General features: G+C 34.4%; 1 protein-coding gene and 1 non-coding gene across 3 annotated transcripts; one reads left to right on the forward strand and one right to left on the reverse strand.

Annotated features, from left to right (window-relative positions):
• The first annotated feature begins 3,512 nt into the window (after positions 1 to 3,512).
• On the forward strand, positions 3,513 to 3,584 carry TRNAC-GCA (transfer RNA cysteine (anticodon GCA)). Its single transcript has one exon. It is a non-coding gene; the product is annotated as a tRNA-Cys (tRNA).
• An 893-nt stretch (positions 3,585 to 4,477) lies between these two features.
• On the reverse strand, positions 4,478 to 18,922 carry CLPX (CLP protease regulatory subunit X). Of its 2 annotated transcripts, XM_086458183.1 has the most exons (15): positions 18,091 to 18,919; positions 16,344 to 16,405; positions 15,863 to 15,963; positions 15,434 to 15,517; positions 15,144 to 15,190; positions 13,902 to 13,976; positions 13,727 to 13,804; positions 12,917 to 12,973; positions 12,647 to 12,717; positions 12,456 to 12,555; positions 12,089 to 12,193; positions 11,735 to 11,797; positions 11,348 to 11,470; positions 4,867 to 5,022; positions 4,478 to 4,631 (listed from the first exon to the last, which is right to left on the reverse strand). In XM_086458183.1, exons 1-15 carry the CDS (start codon positions 18,658 to 18,660, stop codon positions 4,560 to 4,562), a joined length of 1,764 nt encoding a protein of 587 aa, XP_086314309.1. In that variant the 5' UTR covers positions 18,661 to 18,919; the 3' UTR covers positions 4,478 to 4,559. The 2 variants fall into 2 exon arrangements, 1 of the variants encoding a protein (XP_086314309.1); XR_015182742.1 differs by lacking the exon at positions 4,478 to 4,631 and having other exon boundaries at positions 4,883 to 5,022; positions 11,252 to 11,470; positions 18,091 to 18,922.
• Between the last annotated feature and the right edge of the window lie 8,130 nt (positions 18,923 to 27,052).

A 27,052-nucleotide genomic window follows, 5' to 3' on the forward strand; every position in this document is an offset into this window, starting at 1 on the left:
CTGATGGAAATAAAAATAATATTAAGGGTATTTTGGATATTTAACAAAGTAAATCTACAAAATCATTTTTATCGTAGAATAACTGTTGATTAGGAAACGTGGTTCACAAGATGATAGTATTTTTTTTATAGATTATATTGGCACGCCAATTTTTACTTACAACACACCAATCCTAATGAAATTAAATTGTTGTTGACGTATAAATTGGTGTGTTTTAAGTAAAAGTTTGTGTGCTAATTAGAAGTTATTATTATTTGTAGTGGGCCCATCTGCATCCAACTAATGTCTAAGATGAAAAGATATTTCCTAGCGATTCTCAAAAAAGTGTTGAACCAACGACTAATACGGAAGGAAGAAACACAATTTCTAATCCTAAAGAGTTGGTGAAATGGCTAAGACTACGCCTCGGGAAGGGGAGATCTTGAGTTTAAATCACCTTTAAGGACTAATTTTGGAGATTTATTTTAAAATTTTCAAAATAGGTGTGGGAGTAAGGAACTTCATGTGCTCAAAGATTAGTTGGGTGCTATGTTTGATTGCATGAAAAATCAAAATCTATGAAAAAATAGAAAGAATGAAAAAGTTAAATCCATTATTTGATGCTACTTTGACAAAATAAGAGAAAAAAAAAAAAAAAAAAGATGTAGAAAAAGAGAAAGAGGAAGAGGAGGAAAAAGAAGATGAGGAGTAAGAGGGAGGAGAGAGGGGGGAGGACGTGGTGGTAGTGTCGATGGAGATAAGTGAGGAAAAAGATAGTAATGAAAAAGATGGGAAGACGTGGTGGTAATGGTGGAGGTGACAATAGAGGCGGAGGTGAGGGAGGAAGAGAAAGAAGAAGAGAGAGAGAAAAGTGGTTGATAATGGTAACGACGACAGCGACGATGGTGATAACGACGATGACAGTGAGGTTGAGTGTGGTGGAAAGAAGAATAAAATATTTTGGAGTTGAAAATTTTAGTTGAATTCCATATTTTAGTGGACATTTTGATTGGGGTAAAAAATGAATTTTCGTAAAAAAAAATACAATTAAACACATGAAAAATATTATTTTCCATGAAAATTGATTTTCCATGTGCAATCAAACATATCTTTAAGAGGTCTAAATACCTCAATTTAAAGAGATTTTTTTTAGGAAACCTTATGAATATCATTACATCTCAAGGTACCTAATTCAAATTTGAGGACTTTTTCATTCTAAAACTCACTAAATATTGTGCCATCCCCCCCACCCCAAAAAATAATAAAATAATAAAATAAAAAATGGATTGAACCACCAATCATGCTTTGGACACATAAAAATACTTTTAATTGGTAAACAACTAAAAGTGACATCTAAAGTGAATCCCAAACAAAAACTTATTCCAAAGAATCATGATAAACTGAGCATTAAAATGCGGTTGACGTGGCAAGTGCACAGTTCCATAGATCTTTTTCTTCAAGATACACAAGGAAAAAAGATCTACGATTTTGTGCACTTGCCATGTCAACCACGTACATTTTACCGTGTCATTTTACCACCAACATGTTCATAATTCAATTGTGTAGAATCTTTACTAGTATAATGTGAGAAAGCGAAGTAGAAGTGATTCCACACAAAAATTTGAATGGTCATACAAGCCCCCACTTTTATATTTAACCTAAATATAATTAGAGTCATTTTGATCAAAAATCAAGAAAATTGTAATCACATGATCCTATAATCACGTCTATTAACTTTAAAATTACAAAAATATCCTTCTTAATCATGAAATCTTCAAAACCCTTTTATTAATATTTTAAATTACAAATAAGCGCCTTTGACTCATGTGAGCCACCTTCTAATTATTAATAATGTTTGAAGCAATTATGAAGAGTCATACATATTAACTCTCCGTGTTTATAACTATAATTCATCCTTGCTCTTTACATTTTTTTTTTTTTTTGCTTCACATGCTCTGACACATCGATCTTAAGAAGATAAGGCAGTCAATAAAAGAATTTGATTAAGATTTCTTGTTATGAGTAGAAGGTTTCGGCAAGTATCAACTAACAACGTTCATATTTCAAGTTTCCAAGAGAGAAGGACATTCTTAATAGAGTCATGCTAGAATATCTCAATGAAAAGCATCTATGGTTCCATACATACATCCACATCAGAAAAGTGTGAATCGATGTGAATTTTAAAGTCACTCCAGGATTTTCCTTCTTAATAAGAGACTCTATTACCCAAGTCAAGAGCATAACCATTTCTTAAAATAATGAGTAGTAGTTTTACTACTTAAGTTTCTAAGGGTATTATAAAAACATTTGTAATAAGTATATATTTAAATAAAAATATTTAATGTAAATATAATTGAACTAAGATTTTGACCATAGTTTTATAATGGTCTTATTGTTAACTTATCGACTATTGAAAGTTGTGTCATTTATATAAAAAACGTAAGCGTTTTATTAATCAATTATGATCATAATAGTGACCATGATGATTATGAACATACTTTTATTAAAGAATCATAATCTTAAGACAACTCAAGGAGCTCTTACACAAATCAACAATTTTGAAGCCCTCGAACTAATACTCATTTTGTTCTACAACATTTTATAAGTAAAAACAAATATTAAGCCCAAGTCGTGGTATCAACACTCACCAACTTAATAAGCTAGCGCTTTCAAGTTGTTCTAAAACTTTGATCCTTACATATGAAGGTTTAGAATCATCAGAGCCAGTAATAAATTGGAGCAATTCTGAGATTGAATCTCCTACATAAAGAGGGGTTGGGATTGAATCTCGAGGATAACTTTTAATTTTATTGTCTTTCCTCTTTATTTATTTATTTATGAATACCCTTCTAATTTTATAATCTTCTCTCTCCTATCTTTTTTTTTAATTTAAATAATACCTCTTCAACTTTATTGCATTTCCTCTTCTTCCCTCATATTTTAAGCACAAGTAAGTTCTAATATGTTATAAAATAGAATTTCCATTGTCACACTAACTGTTACTTATAACACATTAATCTTTCAAATCAAATAATTATATAACTTTATTACCTTCAAGTCCATATACATTCAAATTTTGTTCATTTGTGGTACTTGTAGGCCCCAACATTGAAATATGAGGTCAATGTCTTGTGATCGGTGCGCTCAACGATTTTGTCACATTTATTACCAGAAAGATAAGCCATTCACTCGTGAGGTGCTCCTTGAATCACCATCACCATGTATCTATCAATCAATCTTATTTCGATGGTCTCTTGTTTTTTTTTTTTTTTTTTTTCTATTTATCAGATTTCTCTCAAGATTTTAGATGATAGAATTAATTGCTCTTATTATTATTTGGCGAGAGCGATTTGTAATTTTAACAAATCTAATAATGTTAGATAGAAGTGGGATATTTTACGAATCAACGAAACCGATTCACATTGAAAAACTCGTTCAATGGCATTTTCGTACTCGACTTGGGTTTCTCCGTGTATTAAAACCAGTGGTAATTTTGGATTTATAAACTATAGTTTTATATTTAAGACACAAATGGGTCCATAGCTCAGTGGTAGAGCATTTGACTGCAGATCAAGAGGTCACCGGTTCGAACCCGGTTGGGCCCTTTCTATTTTGTTTTTCCTATAATAAAAAAAAAAAACGGTTTCTTTTAGTAATTTTGGTTAAGAAAAATATTTTATGATCACATAAACACGAAAGAGATAGGGAAAATATTTTGTTCAGTGTGACATTGACACTTTCATTATTGTTATTTGATCGATTTTGATCCGATAAAATTTGATTCAAATTATAATACAAATAATCATTATATTTATAAATTAAAAATCAATTTTTTCTTTTAAAAACTTATATTGTTTGATTCTTTTTTGTTGTCTCCCTTCTCCAACTTTCAACTGGATTACAATCTAGGAATGGGACCATCCATATAAATATTTTTTGAGGGAGTTTCGATTAATTAGGAGTTCGTGAAAAAATAGTGACAATTACAGACTTTACACAAATGATGTTTTTGGCTTCTCCCCAAAATCTATCATCTTCAACCTCCCTAAACACCCAAAAAAAAAAAAAAAAACCGATCGTGTTCTTGAGATATAAACATTGAAGAAAATAAAATTTTCTGATTGAAGTATTTTGTGAATTTCAAACAGGTCGAGTAACGCTCAAGACCAATATAGTTACAGAAACTAAACCAAAATCTGACTTAACCAGAGCTTGAACCTGGAATGCTCAAGTCAAGTCCAATACAAAGAAAAGAAAACCCAAGCTCAGGTCGAGCTTGTGCCACTGTCTTTGAGCTTTACAGATTCAAGCCCCATGTCTACTGCCTCGAGTCAGGACTAGGTCCTACATTTTTATCGTGTTCGTTGGTTTTGAGACTTGACTCAAGGAACAAAAAGGCAAGAATTTGATTAAGCTCAAATTTTCAGGTTTTGATTTAACTATATGTTAAAGACATGGTTATTTAACAATCAGATTGAAAAAAAAAAAAAACTAACACTAGCCAGAATTGAATCATAAATAAATATTAACCTAGTAATATACAAGGTCGAGATCATAAATTAATAGACCTTGCGGAACGGTTACATGATGGCAACAATTGAAGGAAGTTCGGGTTCCACCTCTGGCTCTCCCTCAGATCCCTTCAGGGTTGTCTGGAATACAACAGCAATGTGTTATTATTGTCTAAAAATTTACTATTGCCACACCAAGGAATTAACATACATCTTGGGGTGCTGTTAGCAAAAGTTGGTGTGGCAATAAAATCTCTCGAAACATATTATGAGGAACTGGTGATCTTTACAGTTAATATGGCCAAAGTAAATGGTCAGTCTGCCTAGATTGTCCTAAATAGCAAGTAAATAAAAGATCCAAATGGGTGAGACTTACCTCTGAAACCTTTGGTGTTTGTTGTGAAAGATATTGATCCAACGCACCATCTCCATAAAGAATTTTAGCTCCACATCCATGTCCTACTGATCCAACGGCCTCCTCATCAACTACAACAGCATCTATTCTATCATTTCCTGTTCTTACGTCCGGAATCTACAAAAGATTCAAAAGTCCTATTACATTCAATAGAACATGAGTACTACTTCAGATCTAATAGTAAGCATGAAAATGTAACAAATGAAACAGACAAGGGTGAGTGCCATTTGCCTTCAGTAAATGTACTTCTTTGAATCTTTCAAATGAAATTCATTAGTTGTAGGAAAAAATAGAAGGATAGATGAATCCAAAATCTTTAATTAGATTTCTCACCATAGCTCCGGCTGAACTAGAGAATTCAAAATGAAACTTAACCCAAAAATTATTCTATCCCATCCAATGGGATTGGGAGTGAGTTCAAATCTACTTTCACTATCTACATCCATCCTCTCGCTCTTTTAGTACCTTGAACTTGAATATATAAATATATTCTATCTTAGTTTTAAAAATGCAGACTAAAGTATATTTTTCGACATATGGATTTGCTTAGCCAACCCCAAATCTTTTTTTTTTTTTTGTTTTTGGGGAGGGGGAGAGGGATTAGCTTTGTTGTTGTCGTCAACTATTTATTGACATATGGAATGTGTGAGGGGGGATACAATTATGCACTACAATCGCAACTTGAAGTATGGAACAGGCAAAGTGAGCTCGACTTCAGCCAAAACTAAGTCAATGGTCATTCAACCACTATTGTGTCAATGAGGGGCAATGAAAGTGACATAGGAAGTGAGGGAGAGGAGTTGAGGCAAGTTCAAGGGGGGGGGGGGACCTCTTCAATTTTAGACCTATCCTAGGTCCCCCTATATATAAAAGTGTATTGGATGGGGAGGATAGTAATAAACCTAGTTTTTTAAGGATAGCTCCGTTGGCACTGCCACACGTCAGGATTTGGTGACATATGGCAGCCTCACCACACAAGCCTGGCACCCTGTTGACTCCAACTCCATATGTGACCTCCTTGGGTACCCTTGTTAGTAGGTAAGTGTCGTCCCTTGACAATGCCAGGGGAACCCCCCGTCTCCTCCTCGGACTACCAAACCTTACCCTTTTGTCTTGTCTCATTAATTGATCAAAGTCCACCTTGCATACCATAGAGAGATTGGCGTATGTGGCTTCCCATCAACATGCCATGCAAAACATAATGTGTAATGTACATGTTACAATGCTTGATGATAGAAGTGTGATGGATCATGTACATCATGTTAGATAGTGATACGGGTACCACCAAGGCATCGACAATGTGCTTCATGGTTTAACCATATTGGACCACATGGCACTTGGAGGCATGAATGTGTACAGGAGGACTTTCGCACCATGCAATAAGGTCTTGTAGTCACTCTAAAGGGTTGCGATCACAGCAGACCTGCTGTTTGAGGGTTGCAACAGCTGCAAGCTGCTGTTCGGAAATTTCTGGGGCACGTGACAGCCACTAGACCCCTGTTTGAGGCTTACGGCAGCCACAAAAATGCTCCTTGGTGCCCTACGATTGAGTTGATGGCTGTTCGTGTCACCTACAACAGTGTTTGATTACCTTCCACACCTCCTCCGATCGGTATTGCCACTTTTAGGGTGCTGCGATCAATTTCTCCTTGTAAATCTTCCCCTCTTCTTCTTTAAACTCTTTTCCACCCAAAGCACATCGATTTTTTTATAGCCTCCGAGACATCTTCTTCTTCGGTCACCGGTCATAGTGATGAATTTAGTGGTCTTCTCTCTCATTCAACCAACTTTCCTGGCATCCAAATTACCACCTTGAAATTAGATGGTCCTACCTATCTACTTTGGGCACGATCGGCTGAGATGTTTATTGGTGGAAAAGGAAAGATTGGTTACCTAACATGGGCAGACAAACAACCTGCACCAACTGGCATTTCTTACCCTCAATGGTTTGCGAATGACTCTATGGTTCGTTCTTGGCTAGTTACATCAATACAACCACACATTGAGACAGGTTTTTTGTTCTCCAAGACCGCGAAACAGATTTGGGATTCCACAAAGAATATCTAAGTCAATGTCAAAACAATGTTTGGGTCTTCAACTTAGAACGTGAGATTTCCCTCCTTTCGCAAAGTGACTATTCAGTCACCACATATATATATATATATATATATATATCACAACTACGTGCTCAATGAGAAGAGTTGACCTTCTATTCTTCTTCTTATGTTGTGAAAGATCATTTTGATGAAACATTATATGCGTCGATTCTGGATAAGAATTGAGTTTTTCAGTTTCTAATTGGTCTTCGGGATGCATTTAAGTATGCGAGAATTCATCTATTAGGTATGGATCATTTTCCGTCCTTACAAACTACGTACTCTTATGTCTTAGCGCACAACTGTACTACCTCACTCTTCTGGAAACCACTCTACTATGCTTGCTCGCATGCCCTTTCCACTGCCTCCCAGTGAATCTTTACCTACACATCAGCGACGTAAGTGCGATCATTGTGGAAAGTTAGGTCACGTGAAGGCCGACAGCTATGCGCTTCATGGTTGGCCTAATCAGCAACGTTAGCAGTCTCACCGATCTTCAAGTCATGTAGCCTCTCAATCGACTACTGATAAGGCACCCCCTTCAACTATTACCTCCTTTTCAAATTTAGTATCTATGTCACAGGCTGAACTCAACAAGTTCCGACAATTCTTCAATCAGATGGAAACTTCATCCCAATCGGTCTCTACTTTCACTCACTCAGGTACCTTTGCATCTGTACACAATGTTTCCACCACTTTCTTACCATAGATTATTTATGCTGGTGCCTCAGATAACATGACCAGTACATTCTCCCTGTTCAAAACCTATAATGTTTGTTTTGATCATCGCAAGGTTCATCTTGCTGATGTTACTTTGTCCTCTATAGCTGGTCAATGTCATTTTTCTATTACACCTTCTTTATCCTTAACATTATTGCATATTCCTTAACTTACTACTAATCTTATCTCTTTGTTAGTAGTATTACCAAACATTTGAATTATAGTGTAATTTTTTATTCCTCTCACTGTGTCTTTCAAAATCTAGAGTCGAAGAGGACGATTGGCTTGTATCTCTTGGACGCACCTGTGTCACCTAGCTCTTATTTTGTTTCTCAGCTTAGTAGTAGTAGTCAGTTTAATGAGGCCCTTGTGATGCGTTGGCACTTACGTTTAAGCCATATTTCCTTTGCATATTTAAAACACAAGTTTAGTGCGAGTTTGATCAAGAATTTGAACAAAACAGACGCAACCAAATACACCAGGAGAAAGTGAAAATAAAGGACGATTCGGATGAAATTGAGAGAAGGGAGTAGCAAACTGAAGAACCCGGGCGGGTGTTCGATTGATAAGGTAAACAATAATAAGAACTGCATCGGTCCAATAGGATTATAACACGTTCATGCCAATAGAGATGACACGGGCTAACTCCAAAATAGGGCGATTTTTTCTTTCTGATCGGCCATTTTGCTGAGGAGTTTCAACATTAGACATTTGATGCTCAATGACAGACTCTAAAAAGATCTTCAAGACTTCATTGTAGGTGTACTCGATACCATGATCAGAACGGAAAGTTTTGACAGTACGACCAAACTGGGTATGAACCATAACAAGAAATTACTTGAAAATCCCATATACTTCACTCTTATGTTTCATAAGATAAATCCAAGTGCTACGACTATGGTCATCGATGAACAAAATAAAATAGCGAAAATCAAGAATGGATGTGACAAGGAGGGACCCCACACATCAAAGTGAATTAGGTCAAAAGGAATAGGTGCAATAGTATTCACACTAATAGGTTAATAAGAACGAACATGTTTAGTTAATTGACAAGTTTTACAAGAAAAACCAATCAAATTTATATTATTAAATAAAGCAAGAAACATGTATTTCAATTATCCAAAGGAAATATTACCTAAACGTAAGTGTCAACGCATCACAAGGACCTTATTAGACTGACTACTACTACTAAGCTGAGAAACAAAATAAGAGCTAGGTGACACAGGTGCGTCCAAGAGATACAAGCCATTCATTTCACGTCCAGTGTCAATCATCATCTTCGACTCCAAATCTTGAAAGACACAGTGAGAGGGATAAAAAATTACATTACAATTCAAATGTTTGGTAATGCTACTAATAAAGATAAGATTAGTAGTAAGTTGAGAAACATCCAATGTATTACTTAAGGATAAAGAAGGTGTAACAGAAAAATGATATTGACCAACTATAAAGAACAAAGTACCATCAGCAAAACGAACCTTGTGATGACCAGAACAAACACTATAGATTTAGAACAGCGAGGATGTATCGATCATGTTATCTAAGGTACCAGAATCAATAATCCATGGTGAGGAAGTGATGGAAACACTGTATGCATTTACAAAGGTACCTGAGTGAGCAAACGTAGAGACCGATTGAGATGAAGTCTCCATCTGATTGAAGAATTATTGGAACTTGTCGAGTTCAACTTAGGACATAGATACCGAATTTGAAAAGGAGGTAGTAGCTGAAGGGGATACCTTATCAGTAGTTGATTGAGAGACTATATGAACTGAAGATCGGTGAGACTGTTGACATTGCTGATTAGACCGACCATGAAGCGCATAGCAACAGGTCTTCACATGACCTAACTTTCCACAATAATCGCACGTACGTCGCTGAAGTATAGGCAGAGATCTACTAGGAGGCAGTGGAGAGGGCGTGCGAGCAATCATAGCAGAGTGTTCTCTAGAAGAGTGAGGTAGTACAGTTGTGCGCTAAGACACAAGAATACGTAATTTGTAAGGACGAAAAATGATACATACCCAATAAATGAACTCGTGCATACTCAAACGCATCCCGAATACCAGCTAGAAACTGAAAAACTCGATTCTTATTCAGAATCAACGCATATAATGCATCACAAAAGGGTCTTGCCAAGCATAAGAAGAGGAATAAAAGGCCAAGCATATATGTGTGTGTGTGTGTGTGTGTGTGTGTTGACTGAAGAGTTACCTTGCGAAATGAGGGAAATCTCATGTTCTAAGTTGAAGATCTGAATATTGTTTTGACGTTGAAAGTTGATATTCTTTGCGGAATCCCAAATCTATTTTGCGGTCTTGGAGAACATAAAACCAGCTGCAATGTGTGGTTGCATTGATGTAACTAGCTAAGAACGGACAATAGAGTCATTCGCAAACCATTGGAGGTAAGAAGTGTCAGTTGGTCCATGTTTTTTGTCTGTCCCTGTTAGGTAACCGATATTTCCTTTTCCACCAATAAACATCTCAGTCTTTTGTGCCAAAAGTAGATAATTAAGACCATTTAATTTCAAGGTGGTAATTTGAATGCAAGAAAAGTCGGTAGAATGAGAGGGAAGACCACTCAATTCATCACTATGACCGGTGACCGAGGAAGAAGACGTCTCGTAAGCCATCAAAAAATTGATGTGTTTTGGGTGGAACAGAATTTAAATAAGAAAAGGGGAAGACTCACAAGGAGAAACTGATCACAACACCCTAAAAGTGACAATACCGATCGGAGGAGGTGTGGAAGGTAATCAAACACTGTTGTAAGTGACACGAACAGCCATCAACTCAATCGTAGGGCACCAAGGAGCAGTTATGCGGCTACCGTAAACCTCAAATAGGGGTCTAATGGTTGTCACGTGCCCCAGAAATTCCCAAACAGCATCTTGTTGTTATCGCAACCCTCAAACAGCAAGTTTGTTGTGATCGCAACCCTTTATGGTGGCTACAAGACCCTATCGCATAGTGCGATTAGGGCGTGGAGCACCAAAAAAAAAACCCGTAGGGGCTGATGTCTTTATTGAAGGCAAGAGGTTTTAGAGTTCTAGCAGGGGGGGGGGGGGGGGAAGGGAGGCTCTAATACCATGTTAAAAGAGAAAGAGAGAGCAATTTTTTTTAATTAATTGATTACTTAGCCCTATGAGGCTTTAAATAGATGATTACACAGACCGTAGTCAACCATAGTAGACAAATCAAATGTGATTAGTGACAACATAAACAACTAATAAAATAGTGTTTTATTTCAACAGAGTTCAAACTGCAGAATCCATTGATGACTGGATCATTAGGATAGTCCATTCAGGCTTTTACTTTGTAGGCCATGTTTAGCATTATTTTGTTAGGTATAAGATTACATTGTTTAAAAAAAAAAAGAATCAGTACCATGGTTTCACAATACTTCTTTTTTTTCCGTAATAAGAATTATGGCAGTACTACATCATCACATTTAATTTGTTTCACTAATGAATCATCAATGTGCTAAACTAAAGATGAAGTCCAAGTTTTAAGTAAGGGGAAACCCACATGCAATTATGGCTTTGGTAAGTAATGCCAACTCAGCTTGACTTAGCCCTGCCATCAAACCAAGATTAATGTCATCTAGGGAAGGAGGGACAATACCTCATACATGGAATCCATCAAAATATTCTCCAATATGGATCTTAAACCACGAGCCCCGGAATTTCTAGCCATTGCTTTTCTAGCAATTAGTCTCAAAGCTTTATCTGTGAAATGTAGCTTGACCTGAGGGAACAACATTAGTTAAATCAATATGGCTAAACTATCAATTCATTGCTCCTCCACATCATGAATCCCTCGAGTTCACAGAAAAATGAAGAGTGGAGATCTAAACTATTCTTGTTAAAGAATAACAAATGGTTTTAAAAGAAATAAAAATATAATTTTTTTAGAACACTATTCATGTTTTTACTACCTTCACATGCATGGAATCAATACCTATCATGGATTCCAAAAATATGAGAGAAAGCTTTCAAAAGGAACACGTACATCATTCATTTGAAACATTTTTCTGTATTGTTTCCCTAGGGCATTTTTCGGCTCTGTGAGAACCTGCAAACCAAATACTTAATAAGCTGTAAAAAACCGTTGAGGAAATCATTACCATTCAAAAAGATTATAGAGGCAATTGTAGGGAGAATAACATTTATTAGGGTTAGATGTATTAGAATGATAATTTTTGGTGACGATAAGCTCCATCGTAAGGAGATCATCCTTAACCAAAATCAGCCCCCATGTATGCCATAGAGATCCAGGTGCTCTCCTTTATGAGAAAAGTTGACTTTCTTTTTCACCGCTTATATACACAAGCCGATAACAAAAGTCTATGTTGAAAGAAATTACCTGAACAAGTTGATCTTCATTGAGAGATGACAAACTAACAAGGACTGGAAACCTTCCAACAAACTCTGGTATCAAACCGTAAGCAATAAGATCACTACTTTCCACCTGCCAAATAAAGTTTACATTGAAAGTGAATCTGTGACATGCGGGCCATACTTTAAAGGTCTTGTTAACGTGTGCCTTAGGGCACACTTTAAGATGCATTCAATACACCTTCAAAACTTCTTTTACTACCTAAAATGCCCTCGGAAACAAATTTTCCTACCAAAAATAACCTCAACTTTAAAAGCATCAGGATCTTTCATAAAGAAGACTGTAAGCCAACATTTGCTTGCCCCACTCTTGTTTTTTTTTTTTTTGTACTTACTGTTTCAAGCAAAGATGACGTGACAGTAGCATTTGTCAGGCCACCAGTCCTCATGTTTGAACGTACTGGTGCTCCAAACCCAATAGAAGAATCTTGGCGCCTGTCACAGATGCAAAACATTTAAGTTATAGAAAAGTTCTGAAGAACCAATACAGCTTAGATAAATTAAAAGGATTGCAACTTTGTGTAACCTTTCCGAGATTGTCTTCTCTAAGTCAACAAATGCACCCCCACATATGAAGAGAATATCTTTTGTGTCGATCTGCGGAAAACCATAACATCATAAAAATGACAACCCGATCATATCACTTGTGCTTGACATCAAGTGATAATATCCATTAGAAATTAAAAAAGAAACTCGACTGGGAAGTCAACCAAGTGTGGTTGACTTGAAGAATTAAGACAATTCTTATAACTAAATAAGTATGGATTTATTTGATAAACCACTACTGCAAAAATACCTGAATATTGTCACCTCGGGGATGCTTTCTAGCTCCTTTCTCTGGGACATTGACAACCTGGATCAGGAGAGAATACAATTTCAAAACAAACAAACAAAAAAATAAGAGCAATCTTTAGCACTGACACCTTTCTTTTTTTTTTTGAGAAGTCGCTAACACAAGAAATCACATTCTTTTGGATCGTGAGAGAAGGTAACGTAGGCTTTTTCCCTTTTCTTTTGATAAATAGAGTGCTGCTATTGGCACCCCAACTTTTACTTATTACACCACAATTAAAAAAAGTGAATGGTTGAAAAGAAGTAAAGTTGGGGTGCCAATAGTAGCTCTCTCTCTCTCTCTTGTTTTGTTTTGGTTTTTTTTTTTTTCAGATTTCTATTTTTTAAACAACTACTGAAATTGTTTGAACGAGTATTATAATGTTTTGTAATATTGATTAATGACTTGAGCCAAATCTTGGTAATGTTTGAATAGTGTGTTTTAATCCTTAGTTGGGGTGTGATAAATAATTTAAGAAATTGGGGTGTAAGTAAAAGTTGGGGTGCCAACAGAAGCTCTCTAAATAAATGATATGGTAAACTTTCAAAGAAAAGATCTATAATAAGATATTACAATTATCCAATCTAGTCAATCTAATATGATTGATCTTTTGACCTGGAGGGACTCCTAAGTGGGACCTTCAATAGGTGATCCTGATACCACTAATACGCCACTAAATCTACTCCATAGTACCAATGTTGTTGTCCGTGTTTCTACATGTATCACAATCTCAAGTTTGGACTACATAGGAACAACAAACGTGTATGTACTCACTGTTCCTTCCAGCATTTTCAGTAGTGCTTGTTGGACGCCCTCCCCTGATACATCTCTACTAATGTTAAGGCTCTCAGCCTGCACATACAAAGAAAAAGCTGTATGTTGGAATGCAGGAAAGAAACTACATAAAGGAAAACCACATTTCTCGACCATCACAAGGTGTCAACCAGACCTTTTTAGTGATCTTATCAACTTCATCAATGTAGACAATACCCTGCTGGGCAGCTGCTACATTATAATCTGCAACCTGTAACAAAGAAACTAGAATCATAAATGTACTATTTACCAATTAAGTTAATTTGCAACCCATGGTATAAGAATGGATGAGTTTATATTTGTACAAGGAATTTAGGGGGTGTTTTCTTTTGAGGATTTTCTTATAAAGTGGGATAGGGTTTGTAATTTAGCAATAGAGAAGTGTTTTCTTTAGGGTTTCTTTTTTGATAGATCGTGTTTGTTTGTACCCTTTCGGATGGTCACCTCGACCCCCGTTCTTTCTTATAGGAATTATCTTTACCTATCAAAAATAAAATAAAAAATCCATTCAAAGGGTGATCAAAGAATCTAGTTCCGGTTGAGTTAGTAGGGAAGTAGTTCGGTTTCAGTTACATATTAGTCTTCTTATTTTTAAATGGTGTGTTCATTCCGGTTTCTATTCTATGTATAACTACGTTTCCACCAGTTTTTGTTTCATTCCACTGGTTTTTCATACAATTAAATGTTGTTCTTTCAAATTAATCCAACACAAGTTACTAGAAATGCCTCAAAATATCATTCTAACTTGTGAATGATGATGCATACCACAAAAACATTCATCTTCTTTTTATTTTCTTTAAGACACTAAAGTTAAACAAGCAATTTCCAAAGGCAATTGAAAAAAAAAAACAGCATAATTATTCAGAGAATAAATTCCCATCCTAGTATCACAAATTTGTTATTGTTTTTCAGAACCACGGTAGTTAATATTACAAGGCTCCATTGAATTCAAAAGCCAAATATGGCTACAAGAAGCATATGTTCTTGGTTTAAAAAATTTAATGCAAGCAAAGTTTAGGATTCGATAAACAATTAGTGATGTAATAATCTTTGGTAGCATGTTGAACTATTTGGGTATTACATGTTTCGCCAGATTGGATGAAAAATGGGTGTCAAGCTTCTAATTTATTGAGTGTCATTCCTTCTTTTTCTCTGATTAAAAAAATAAGAAAAAATATTTACTTTCCACATCTAAATGGCTTCCTCTACAAAAAGTTCAGTTAAAATAATATAAGAGTGGGAAGCATAGACCATGATATCATGCATATGAGTGATTAAATATGCATAAAATCTTGAAGACATAAAAAAAATACAAGAAGAGTATAACAGATAGGAAAAGACTCCACCAATATCTAGCATTTAAGGGTTTGAGAGTTACCGTAAGAAGCTTGTATAAAATGGACTCCACATCTTCCCCTACATATCCTGCCTGCACATAACAACATCACATCCTAATCCAATTATATCCCTTACCACGAACCATCATTCTTTTTTCTTCGGAGGACTCTCTTAAATTTTTGTTAAGCCTTTTCCATTTATTTCTACACTATAGATTGTTTTGATATGTTGAATGGAAATTTCCAGATTTCCAAACAAAATCATTGTAGAAGAGAAAGAAGTTACAATACTTTACTAGAACAATGATAATATTTGAATAGACCCCCCAACTTGCCTGAGTCAGTGTGGTTGCATCTGCAATAACAAAGGGAACATTCACAAACCGTGCCAAGGTTTTTGCAAGTAATGTCTTCCCTGTCCTTGAAACAAATTTTACAAGTGCATCAGTGATACAAACTATCTAAACAACATTAACATAGGCAATTGCAGGGCATCTCTATCGAACATTCAGTTTTAGTTGTTTCCCTCTGTATTTTGTACTTTCCAAACTATTGGAGAACGATTAGGAAAATGCATGATAGGAAATAGAAAAATAAAAATTTGGGAGTTGGATAATAAATTTCCAATGCATTCGAAGAAAGATATGTCAAAATCCCAAGTTCATTTTCTTAAAATATATATATATATATATTTCAGAACCCCGGCTAATTGACACCATATTCGTCGAATAACACAAGTTGTAATGGCAATGGTAAACACCTGAGCCTGTTGGACCCATTAGAAGAACATTGCTTTTCTCGAGCTCCACTGAATCATAATCTGTTGAATCAGCTTCATCATTAACAGAATCTCCTGGAGGCCTAATAGTCCAGATTGCATAACAAACATTAAGAGCTTATATAGCAAAGAAAACAATGGTGCGACTGGAATTTCAGCTGGCAAAAAAAATAAAAATAAAAATGCAAATGAAGGGCAAGATTAAGACAACAACAATGTTAAAACCCAAGGGAAGGACATCATTGGGGAAGGTGTGGTATAGATGTGTCATGGACCCACCAACATCCTGGGGTTAAACACATTTGAATTTGGGCCATTCATGAGTCTTGATGCTGTAACCCATCAAATATTGCAGTCCAGCAAGTGGTTTAGTCCACATGTAAGACTATGCCATTAGTAGATAGCATTCCCTCATTGGAAATATATAGTCTAAAAACAAAGAAATGAGAAAAGAGGAGCTGACCAATTCTGCAAAGAATCATGATAGATTCTCTTGTAATGGTTGTAAACAGCTACGGAGAGAACCTGGATTCAGGAGATACAGTTAGAAAGTTAAATGTCAAAAATAAGTTGTCTCAAGCAAGCATATATTGTAGGTGAAATAAAAAGGTTTAAACTAGTAGAAACCAATTCTCCGCAAATTTTGACTGAATGAACTACTTACATATCTTTATTATATTAAATAAACACATTCTCAGCGATTCAATAAATGGAAGATGGTAAAAAATGCTTTAGAGAAATCAATATGGTACCTCTATATTTTCCAAATACCCTATAGCCATGGTTTTAAATTTTGACATATTTCCACTAAATACACTAATACATTTCCATTCCTAAAAGGTTAGACAAGAAATTCAACTACCATTTTCTTATAATTTGGTAGAAATCATAGTTCATTTCAGGAAAAAAAAGAAATTCAAGTAAATTTCAACCAAAATAATCAAATTTCAGTTATAAAAAATATATGATTGTGATGGAACGTTTAGCCCAAAATCTTGTAAACAGTAAATTTCAACCAAAATATTATTTTTCATTGTCATTGTAATGCTTATTGTTGGCCTCTGAAATAGATGCACCAACATACATAGTTAAGTGCAAAAGGAGCACTTTAGGTGAAAAGGCCTCCTGGTGCCTAAGGCGCAAGGCAAGGTGCACGCCTGAGTGAAGCAAGGCACAATAAAATTATAACATTATTAAAAAGAATAAAATAGTGAAAGATGAGTTCTAGATATTATACAATTATAACATGTATAAAAGTGAGTTCCATAAATAAGTTAAAGTATTAAACACTTCAAGAAGAAGAAGAAGAAGAACTGGCAATAACTATGTTGTTGTTGCTACAACACAATAACAACTAGAAGGGGGGGGGGGGGGGGGGGTTTGGTTGAGCCCTAACCCAGCCCTAAATGGGCATGCTCTACCAAAGACCAAACATGTACCTCTATTGGACCTAAGTTGATTAAACCTTACCCAATCCCAATGGGCTCGGGCTGAATAAAAATGACAAAATGTAAAATTAAACATTTTTAATGGTAAAGAAGTGTATTTTCAAATAAATATTTTTTGTATGTAAAGATCATACAATCAAATATAAAATTGACATCTTATTCAAATAAAATACATATATTTTATTCAATTTTTAATAAGGCGTGTGCCTTGCACCTTGATTGAGGCATAGTCAAGCCGTGCACCTTAGTACACCTCACTTACATTGCCCTGCCTCAAATATATTAAGGCATCTTCAGTCCGCCCCGCCTTGACTACATTGCATATAGTGAAACACTTCTAATGTTCATTTTGACACAATACAATCTATATAGCTGTTTATGGGCTTAGACCAATAGCACAATTGGTTTGACACATTGCAAAAAAAATTGAGGTATTGGGTTCAAGTTCAGCTTACCCATCAAAAATCTACAAAACATAGGTCGCATTATCAAATCTATCTATAGTAAAATATTGTTAGTCTAGAATGCATTGGCGGCACACCCAAAGAATAGTATACATCGATAACTATCACATTTTATTATATTTCCACATTGTAAGATGAATAGATGAATTGCTATATGCATAGATATTAAATTCCATGAAGATAACATACTAATTGTACGATAAATGGCAATACACATCAACATTAAATTACATACAATCATGAAAAAGTACCAATTCAAGTTCGATCACCAAAACAACAGCAACCAACCTGAAATTACCTTCTTTGCCCGCTCCTGTCCAATTACAAACTTGTCAAGCCCTTTACATATCTCTTTTGGTGACGGAAAATTGTCGCCCATATTCGACCCTCCCAAAAACCCATCCTTTGAATCAGTCCCAAGCCCGCCTCCTGAACCCAGAATCATTCCGCCCCCACCGCCGCCACGAACCAAATTCTCATCCTCCGATGCCAATCCAACAGTAATACCATCTCCAGTTGGTTGCCAGATCTCAGGGGGTTCCTCATTAGACCTCAAAATATTCCAAATTCGAATCAACTCCCTAGCTCTTTCAAAATATGAATAAGACCCCGACGAAGTTGCAATTCCTCGGTTAGCAAAAAACCCAGAACCCTTATCAACGATATCTCCTTGAAGAGAAACTAATTTAGACGAATTGAAACAGTAAGGTGTTTTGGTCGAAAAATCATAAAATTTTCTTCGATATTTGCAATGGATATTGGGGATTCTACCAACATGTATGTGGTTCAGAACAAAGTACCTGAATTGAGGAACTGTTCTTGAAGATACTTCTTTGATGGATTTTGATCTAAGAGCAGCAGCAGCCATGGCTCTGTGTTTTGGGACAAAAGACTGAAACTAAGGTATCAAATAAGGGTTTTTTAGTTGTTTATGGAGGAGAAAACGGAAAGGGTTTTGAGATTTGGGGATGAGAAATAGTGGGTTTTGTTTGATTTTGCTATTGAAAATCTCTGATTTGATGAATTTGTTTGAGCTCGAGATGAATTTGTAGCCTTTAGAGTCCTTTTAACAGGGCAGAGACCAAAAGCCCACGTGTTATTTACGTTTCCTGCTTAATACCAGAAAGAAACTCTATCCAAATCTAATTATCCGGTTGGTCTGCTTTGTTGGCGTTTGTTTGCGATATTTTTCAGCGTTTATTACTAAAAAAAAAAAAAAAAAATTTAATATTTTTTATATACTTTCAGTCGAAAATAAGTAAAAAAAATCAACACTATTTTGATGTTAAACAAAGTACTGAAGCAACAAGTACTTCATTTTTTTCAGTATGGACTAATATGCCCTTCAATTCTTTAGGCATGAACACGTATGTTCTTATACTTAAAAAGATATTACCTCTTATATCTCATGACTAAGTATATAAGCATCCCACAAATTAATAAACTCACATCATAATCAAATTATTTTGTCGTATATGGGTTAAAAAAATTTAAATGAGTTGATTTTTTGTAAGGATGATCTCTACAATGAGGAGATCCGAAATTTCTAATCCCATTAAAACAAGTTTAAGAATTGTAAATCGTCTAAATTTTTTTGTTTTAACTATTTTTGACTTGGTTAAAAATTTCAAAATGACCTAATTTTTGTGATGATGATCTCTAGACCATATAAATCATCCTTACCAAAACTTTTCTCATTCCAAAAACTTTAACTCATATAAAAAAAAAATCTGGCTATGGTGTGGGTTGCCCTTATTAATTCATAGGGTACTTTTATAATTACACATCATTCATCTCCATCGAAAATTAAGTTTTTTTAATGTTAATTTCGAATTTTGATAACTTGTATGACATTATTGTTTTTAATTTGAAATTTGTGGAATTTTAAAAATAAAAAATATTATTAATAAATTGAAATTTTGACTATTACTTATTATTTAAAAATGAATTGTATTTTAATTTTATAAGAAATAATATATTTTATTGTGTTTGATAAGAAATAGGCATTTAAAACATGCAAACAACGTATAATATGATTGTAAGGGTAAAAAAGGTAATTTATTAGTTTCAGCAATGTGTAACAAATATGATTCAACACTTAATGCTATTTAGCACTTATATTTTTCAATTTAACAAACAACACCTTAATGTAGAGTTCTAACAAAACTAAAATATCTAAACCATAGTTGAATTGTCTAAGATCAACATTTTTTATCATCGAGATCAAAATTTTAAATTTTATATGATTAAAATGTTGACCACGACACTGAATTCTTTTACAAACTATGGTTGATTGATATTGTCAATAATTATTTTACCATTTTTTTCAATAAAAAACAATAACAAAAAAGATAAAATATGTGAACTATTTCTCATTAAAAAAAGATTTCATTGAGGAGGGAATTGAAGAATCCAATCAACAAAATATACACAATTCAAAAAATCATTTCTTACTTAGTTACTTTCATTACTGAATTCTTTTATAAATGTCATCAATGGATTTTCATGTTCTGAATGCATTTAATAATCGTCTTATTATCAAATATTATTAGTAATGTCTCTCTATTATTAATAATGTCTTTCTCGATGTATATCTAAACAATAATTAATCCACTTGTCTCTTATATTATAGATAATCTTACCCGTTATCATCACTGTTCTTTTTGCATAATTTATAATTCAAAAAATCTTTTCTATCAAAAACTTCATTATTTTTTTACTTTTTTCAAAATCCTATCTTGTTTTTGAGATTTAAAGGTTGAAGGAGGTAGAATCTTAAGAATGAAGACAATTTCAATCTAAAATTTTGTCATCTTTAACTTATTAAACTTTACGATTGACTATTATTAAACCTCTCCTTCAATCCATCGATTTTAATATCGTGCAAAAATCCTTAGGGTATGTTTGATTGCACATGGAAAATAGGGTGAAAAATCAATTTTCATGGAAAATGACATTTTTCAAGTGTTTGATTGCACATGAAAATGGAAATTCATTTTCCACCCCCTTCAAAAAGTCCACTAAAACATGGATTTCACTTTCCCACCCATATGGGTGGGAAAGTGAAATCCACCCATATTTTTCATCCCCAATTCTTCCCCACTCATATCTTCTTCTTCCCTACCACTACCACCACCATTACACTAACCTCGTCGTCGTCATCTCCGTTTCCATTATCATCATCTCCGGCCACCTTCTCTCTCTCTCACCTCCTTCGCCACCACCACCACCACTTTCTCCCCCCATCGTCCTCATCATCTTATTTCTTACTTACCTTCGTTGTCGCCACCATCACCACCACATTTTCCCATCTTCTTCCTCACTTACCTTCATCGTCGCTGTCGCCGTCGCCGCCGCCGTACCCATCGCAGTCGCCTCCGCCCTCATCGTCTCCGTCTCCGTCGCCATCGTCACTGTCATCGCCGCCACATCCTCCCCCCTCCCTATTCCTCCTCATCTTCTTCTTCCTCTCCCCCTCCTCCTCTTCTTCTTTTTTCTCATATTTTTCCATGATTTTATCAAAGTAAAATCAAACAATGGAATTTGATTTTCCAACCCTACCTATTTTCCACAACTATTTTTTCATGGATTTCAAATTCCATGGAAAGTCACTTTCCATGCAATCAAACATACCCTTAACTTTTTAATGCAAAATTCCATCATATTACACGATAAAAATTATATCTTACTCTTGAGGCTTAAAGGTTGAAAAAGTGGTGAAAAGACACGTTGGAGAAGGTTGGTTTTGAGATAAAATATGAATATAGGGGTATTTAAGTCATTTAAATCAATTCTTAAGCAAAACTAGGTCAAGGAGCGCATGTCATCAGTTTTAAAACCAATGTCACGAAGACTCGAACATGATCAAAATCTGAGGGGCGGGTTGTAATCAGTTTTAAAACCAAGGGCTATCTCTAATATTAATCAAAATTGGGAGGGGCATATCATTATCATTAGTTTGATAAGGGACACTTCATAACATTTGAGGAGGCATGTCTTTGCAAATATATGGGTATTCTCTAATATTGACCAAAAACATGGGGAGTAAATAATTATCCAAAAAAATTGAGGGGGGACAGGTGCCCCCTATGGCTCTGCCTTTGGTTCCTTTTCCATGAGTCTAGGGATAGAAGATGTATCTCAAGTATTTATTAATCTCTAAGATAATTCCTGATTAGTGGATTTTATATTTACGCGGTCGAAATTGTGTGTGAACATACGAGTTAGGGGTTATCCATTTAACACGAACTGAACCGAAATCGAAAACCATAATTTTGGATCCCTATTTCAATACTCGATTATAGTTGGGTCTAAAAAGAATCGAACTGAATAGGAATCAGAATCATTTGATTTTTCTCGATGGGTGGCTGTAAATACTTGGAATCGATTTATTTTACCATTTTTTCATATTATAAATGATTTCATATTTTTTAAAGTTAATATATATTACATTTTTTTTCATGTTTCCTGATGAGTACCGGATAAACAATGTTGGGCTGTGTGATCGTGAGATATATGATGTGGTCAATGAAACGACGATAATTGGATGGATCCAATAGTATATTTCTATGAGAATGAGTAAGCTTTAAGTTTTGTTCCATTGAAAATGTAGTAGGACTTGCTCCAATGAAGCCACTTCCATTGTGAAAGAAAATATTTAGAAGACCAGGTTCTTTAATTTTGAATCGATTGTGGAGAAACGCTTTGTGTTTATTGATGGAGTTGATATCATTCTCGGCAACAACCACATCATCAATATTAGAACCCCAATATAGGATCGTAATACTATTTCTTATTGGAATTTGTAAAAAAAATTCTTCTTCTTCTTCTTCAAAGAAACAACTTGTGCTCTTGCAAATAAGTTATAAAAATTAGTATTTATGTAATATTTGATTAGTTTTTAAAATTAATTTAAGGAAATTTAGAAATTGATGGATTTATAACTTATTGTCATCTTCTATTCTTCTTGGGATTATGGGACCTAAGCTTGACTCAATGATCACGTTAGTTTTCCAAAATTACAAAACTACTTATTTTTATATTATCTCCCTTGGTTAATATTATAAAATTAAAAAAAAAAAAAAAAAACACACACACACACTAAGAATACGTGTGTTTCCATATGCCACCTACTTAGAAATAGATGTAGATTTGGGTATCTCTCAATATCTTTAGTATCATAATGAGAGAAGGTGGAGTAGAAGTGGTTCAGCACCAAAATTTGAGTGGTCATAAATACCCTTACTTTTATATTTAAAATTAAATATATTTAGGGCTATTTTGATAAATAAAAAAACCCAAGAAAATTGCCCCTACCACTATATATTCTTCTTAGTTTTAAAAATTACAGGTTTCTTTTTTCCATGGAATCTTCAAACACCCTTTGATGAATATTTTTAAATATAAGCCCTTTTGATATATGTGAGTTTGCACATGCCACCTTTTAATAATAGTAAAGACAATGTAAGGTTTATTTCAAATTAATGCATTTGTAAACCCTCAAAATCAAGGTAAAGGCATGTAGATTTTTGTGCTGATTTTTCAAGATTGGAGGGGGATTCCATTGTTTATTGAGTTGTTTGATTTTATTGAAATACAAAGGTAGATAGAGCAGCCGATGGGCCCAACGATCCAAGTTGGTGTATAAACAGGACGAAAACAAGAATAGTCGAGATGACCTGACTAACTTAATAAGATTTCAAATCTTACTATAAGTCATGAGCTTACATTCTGACATCCACAAACATGATTTGATGCCAAAGAGATGTGAACAAATTTTTTAAGAACCACTTTGAAAAAAGAAGAAGTTATTTTTCACTATTGAATTTTAATTCTAAATTTGAGAGTTTGGTAGTTATCCATTTTCAACACCTTCAATCAACCTCAAAACATGTTTTTTTTTTTTTTTGAATCTCAATTTTTCCATGAAATTTAGAAGGAAAGTCTTTCTCAAATAAGAATCATGTTTATGGGGGCTTAGATCCATGGCTTAGTTGGTTTGACATATTGCAAAGGACTCGAAGGTTGTGGGATCAAGTCTAGCTTACTCATCACAAACAAAAAAAAAAAAAAAGAAGAATCAAGTTCATGATTTTTTTTTTTTTTTTTTTTTTGCAACATGAACATTTTTGAGAGAACAATATTTTGTAATTTGTAGTGACTTGCCAAACTTCAGAGTCACAACCAACTCCAACTTTGACTCCAATTAACTTCTGCTTCCAAACACACCCTAAGTTGTTTTTTGTTTTTTTTTTTTTTTTTATAAGAAAAAAGCAACAAATGTAGATTTGGGTCAACAAATACCTAGGATTATCAAAAAAATATGATTTAGGACCTTGGATCAAAACATTTTAGCTCATTAAATCTAGGACAGGATGAAGAGTGCAACTTGGCCTGGTTCAAACTGAGAATCGAACTAAACCCATAGCTTTGGGGTGGTTTGAAACAAGTTGAGAATCGATTCGGGTTAAGAAAATGGAGAATCGATCAATTTGGTTCGATTCTCAAATCAAGCTTGTATAGAACCTGTATACACCCCAATTTATTTGGATTGAGCCCGAAAGCTCTTGAAATCTAGTAAAGAGAATCCCAATTAAATGCTTCAAAGTGGATCGAGTGAGACCCACTTTAGTAGAGCCCAACTCTTCAAATCATTTTTAAGCTCAAATTAAGTTAGGCTTTGGGCAACCCACGACCAAGAGGAATTTTCCTCAAGGTTGTGGGTGACCCATGGCCTTGTGCATTTTGCTAACAAAACCTTGGGTAAATTATATTTTCTAGCAAAAATCAGCATTCCAATATCCTCACCCAAGGCCTATTCGGTTGAATTTGTTAAAATCTATGTGCTTACAAATATGCTTAGAGTACATGTTTCCTTAAATTCCCCTCTAATTGGCTTATTCTTCAAAAAAATCCACCTCAATTACTTCAATACCCATGCTTTATCCCTTTTTAATTTTTCTACCAAAGTCTTCTTATAAATCTTCATTTATTCTACAATTGACTTTAAGTCATCTTTGGTCTTCACTTAGGTAGAATTACTCTCATAACCTTAATTTGTTAAGACTTATTAAAAGTAATTTACTTTAGTACCACCAACCTTGTTCATCCTTCAAAGAGGATTCAATGTAAATTAATCAAATTCAAGGGAGTAAGACAATTTTACCCATCCAAGAGAATGTTCTAGAATTTGTGTGCAAAGATACTCATACCCTTAGGTTGTTAGAAACCTAATTAGGTAGAAAGTCTAGAATGTCAAAATCATGCACTAATTTACATGTCATTTGACCTTGTTCTTTTTCAATTGACTCAAAGCCTAGGGTATACTATCATTTTACCTCCCTTAAAGAATTTTCTAGAAATTATTGGGGTTTTACTAACATATCCTTTGATCATCTTGATTAGTTTGACCCATGGGTGAGTAAAAGACCATCAAGGTTAGTTAAATGAGGGGTAGATGAGGTAGATTTATGACAAATCTATCCCAAAGGTATCCCAAAATCTTATAAATAGGAAACCCATTCAAGACAATAATAAATAAATAAAAAATGGAGTTCTAAAACTCTGTCCAAATCCCTTTTCAAAGCTCACAAGCCTTTTCAAAATTCTTTCCAAATAGTCACTCACTTTCCTAAGAAGCCAAATCTAAAGAAGAAGAAAGAAAAAGACCAAGGTGGGAGAAATTCTAGCACAACCCCAATTATAATCCCTTTATTCTTACCTCCCTATTATTTATTTTTAGTGTTATTTGATTCTTTATGCTTTTAGTAATGTAGGGGTAGAGAGTAATCCCTCCTAGTGAGGTAATCTTCTTTAAGTCCTTAATAATTTTCATGTAATTTAAACTTCATAACGTAAATGTTTTATTTTTATTTACATTACCTTGAACTTTAAATTTCTATAATAATTATCTTTTATTTTACTTTTCTTTGATGGCAATAGAATAAGAGAATAAACCCTCCTTGGAGGTAATTTTCTCTTGATGAGTCCATCGCATGCATACACACATACACACATACACATACTTACATCCAAAATGGCTATTGAACCAAGGTGTAGGCTCTTATAGACCTACATTTAATTCTAAACCAGAAAAAAAAAATTATCTTAACGTGGATAACACCTCATGCATAAGGTTTTGACCCTTTCTTGGTCTTGTTCAACTCATAAACATTGCCTATGGGTTAAACCAATAGAGAAAAACTCTTACTTTGAAACTTCTAGTGATGAAATCCAAGTAGATTCTCATCAAAATCCCAAGCTCACAAAAAAATTCAGCAAGCATACACTTTGATTTATGATTTGCTCATCATCTTAATCTCTCTTGCTTGTAGATCGAATTATAGTTCGTTGATCTCTTAATTTCTATCATCTTTTATATTCTCAACAAAAAAAAATTAGTTTTAAAATTTCATTTAATAGTCATTTTAGTAATCATCTTTGGATGGGAGGGACAATGTGTCTAACACCTTTCTTGTCCCTTAATCGAACTTTTTTACCTTAGATTCTCTAGGTATACTAAAAACCCCTATATCCTTTGGATGTGATAGTCATACAATCTAAGAAAAATATAATTTTAAAACTTATTTATGGTGCTCATTCACATCTTAATTGAATGGTGGTGATTCCTTAACCTACATAATTGAGTTTAAACCTCCCCAAAGATTTCGAAGCCCATGTATCTACAAAATCAAACTAAATTGAACCCTTATCTAACACACAATATATGTATTTATATATATAGGAAAGCGTTTTGAGGCCCTAAAGAGTGTCAAACATTTTTCAAAATAGGAGTTACAAGTTTAGGATTGGGCAGATTTTTTGTGAGGAAGATCTCTATGGTAAAGAGATCATTCTCACAAAAAATCAGATCTTTCTGAAACTTCTAACACTAGTTTATAAGTTAAAGAATCATGGACCGCCTGTATTTTGTAAATCACTTTTGATGGGTTAGAAGTTTCATAATAGGCTCATTTTTAGTGAGGATGATCTCCTCCTCATAGAGATCATTCTCACAAAAAATCAGACCGTTTCAAAACTTCCAACCCATACATGTAAAAAATGTTTGGCACAATGTTTGGTTTTCTTTAGGGCCTCTAAATGCCACCTATATATATATATATATACATAGAGAGAGAGAGAGAGAGAGAGAGAGAGAGAGAATATTGGCAACCCATAGAAGCAAACTGAGCCGAACCAAACCAAGTTTTGTCAATTCAGTTCCAACTTGGCCTCAAACCAAACCAAGTTGCACACCTAGG

This window comes from Akebia trifoliata, chromosome 11 (assembly GCF_017979445.1).
Source record: "Akebia trifoliata isolate Shusen 1 chromosome 11, ASM1797944v1, whole genome shotgun sequence".
NCBI classification, from domain to species: domain Eukaryota; kingdom Viridiplantae; phylum Streptophyta; class Magnoliopsida; order Ranunculales; family Lardizabalaceae; genus Akebia; species Akebia trifoliata.

Bases quoted from the DNA above. Each gene is read 5' to 3' on its own strand.
- CLPX (XM_086458183.1), bottom strand. From the start codon at position 18,660: ATGGCTGCTGCTGCTCTTAGATCAAAATCCATCAAAGAAGTATCTTCA. The intron at 15,191-15,433 runs GTTGGGGGGTCT...ATGTGCAGGCAG, and splicing joins AACCACACTGACTCAGGCAA to GATATGTAGGGGAAGATGTG. The intron at 12,556-12,646 runs GTTACACAAAGT...CATCTGTGACAG, and splicing joins GAGAAGACAATCTCGGAAAG to GCGCCAAGATTCTTCTATTG.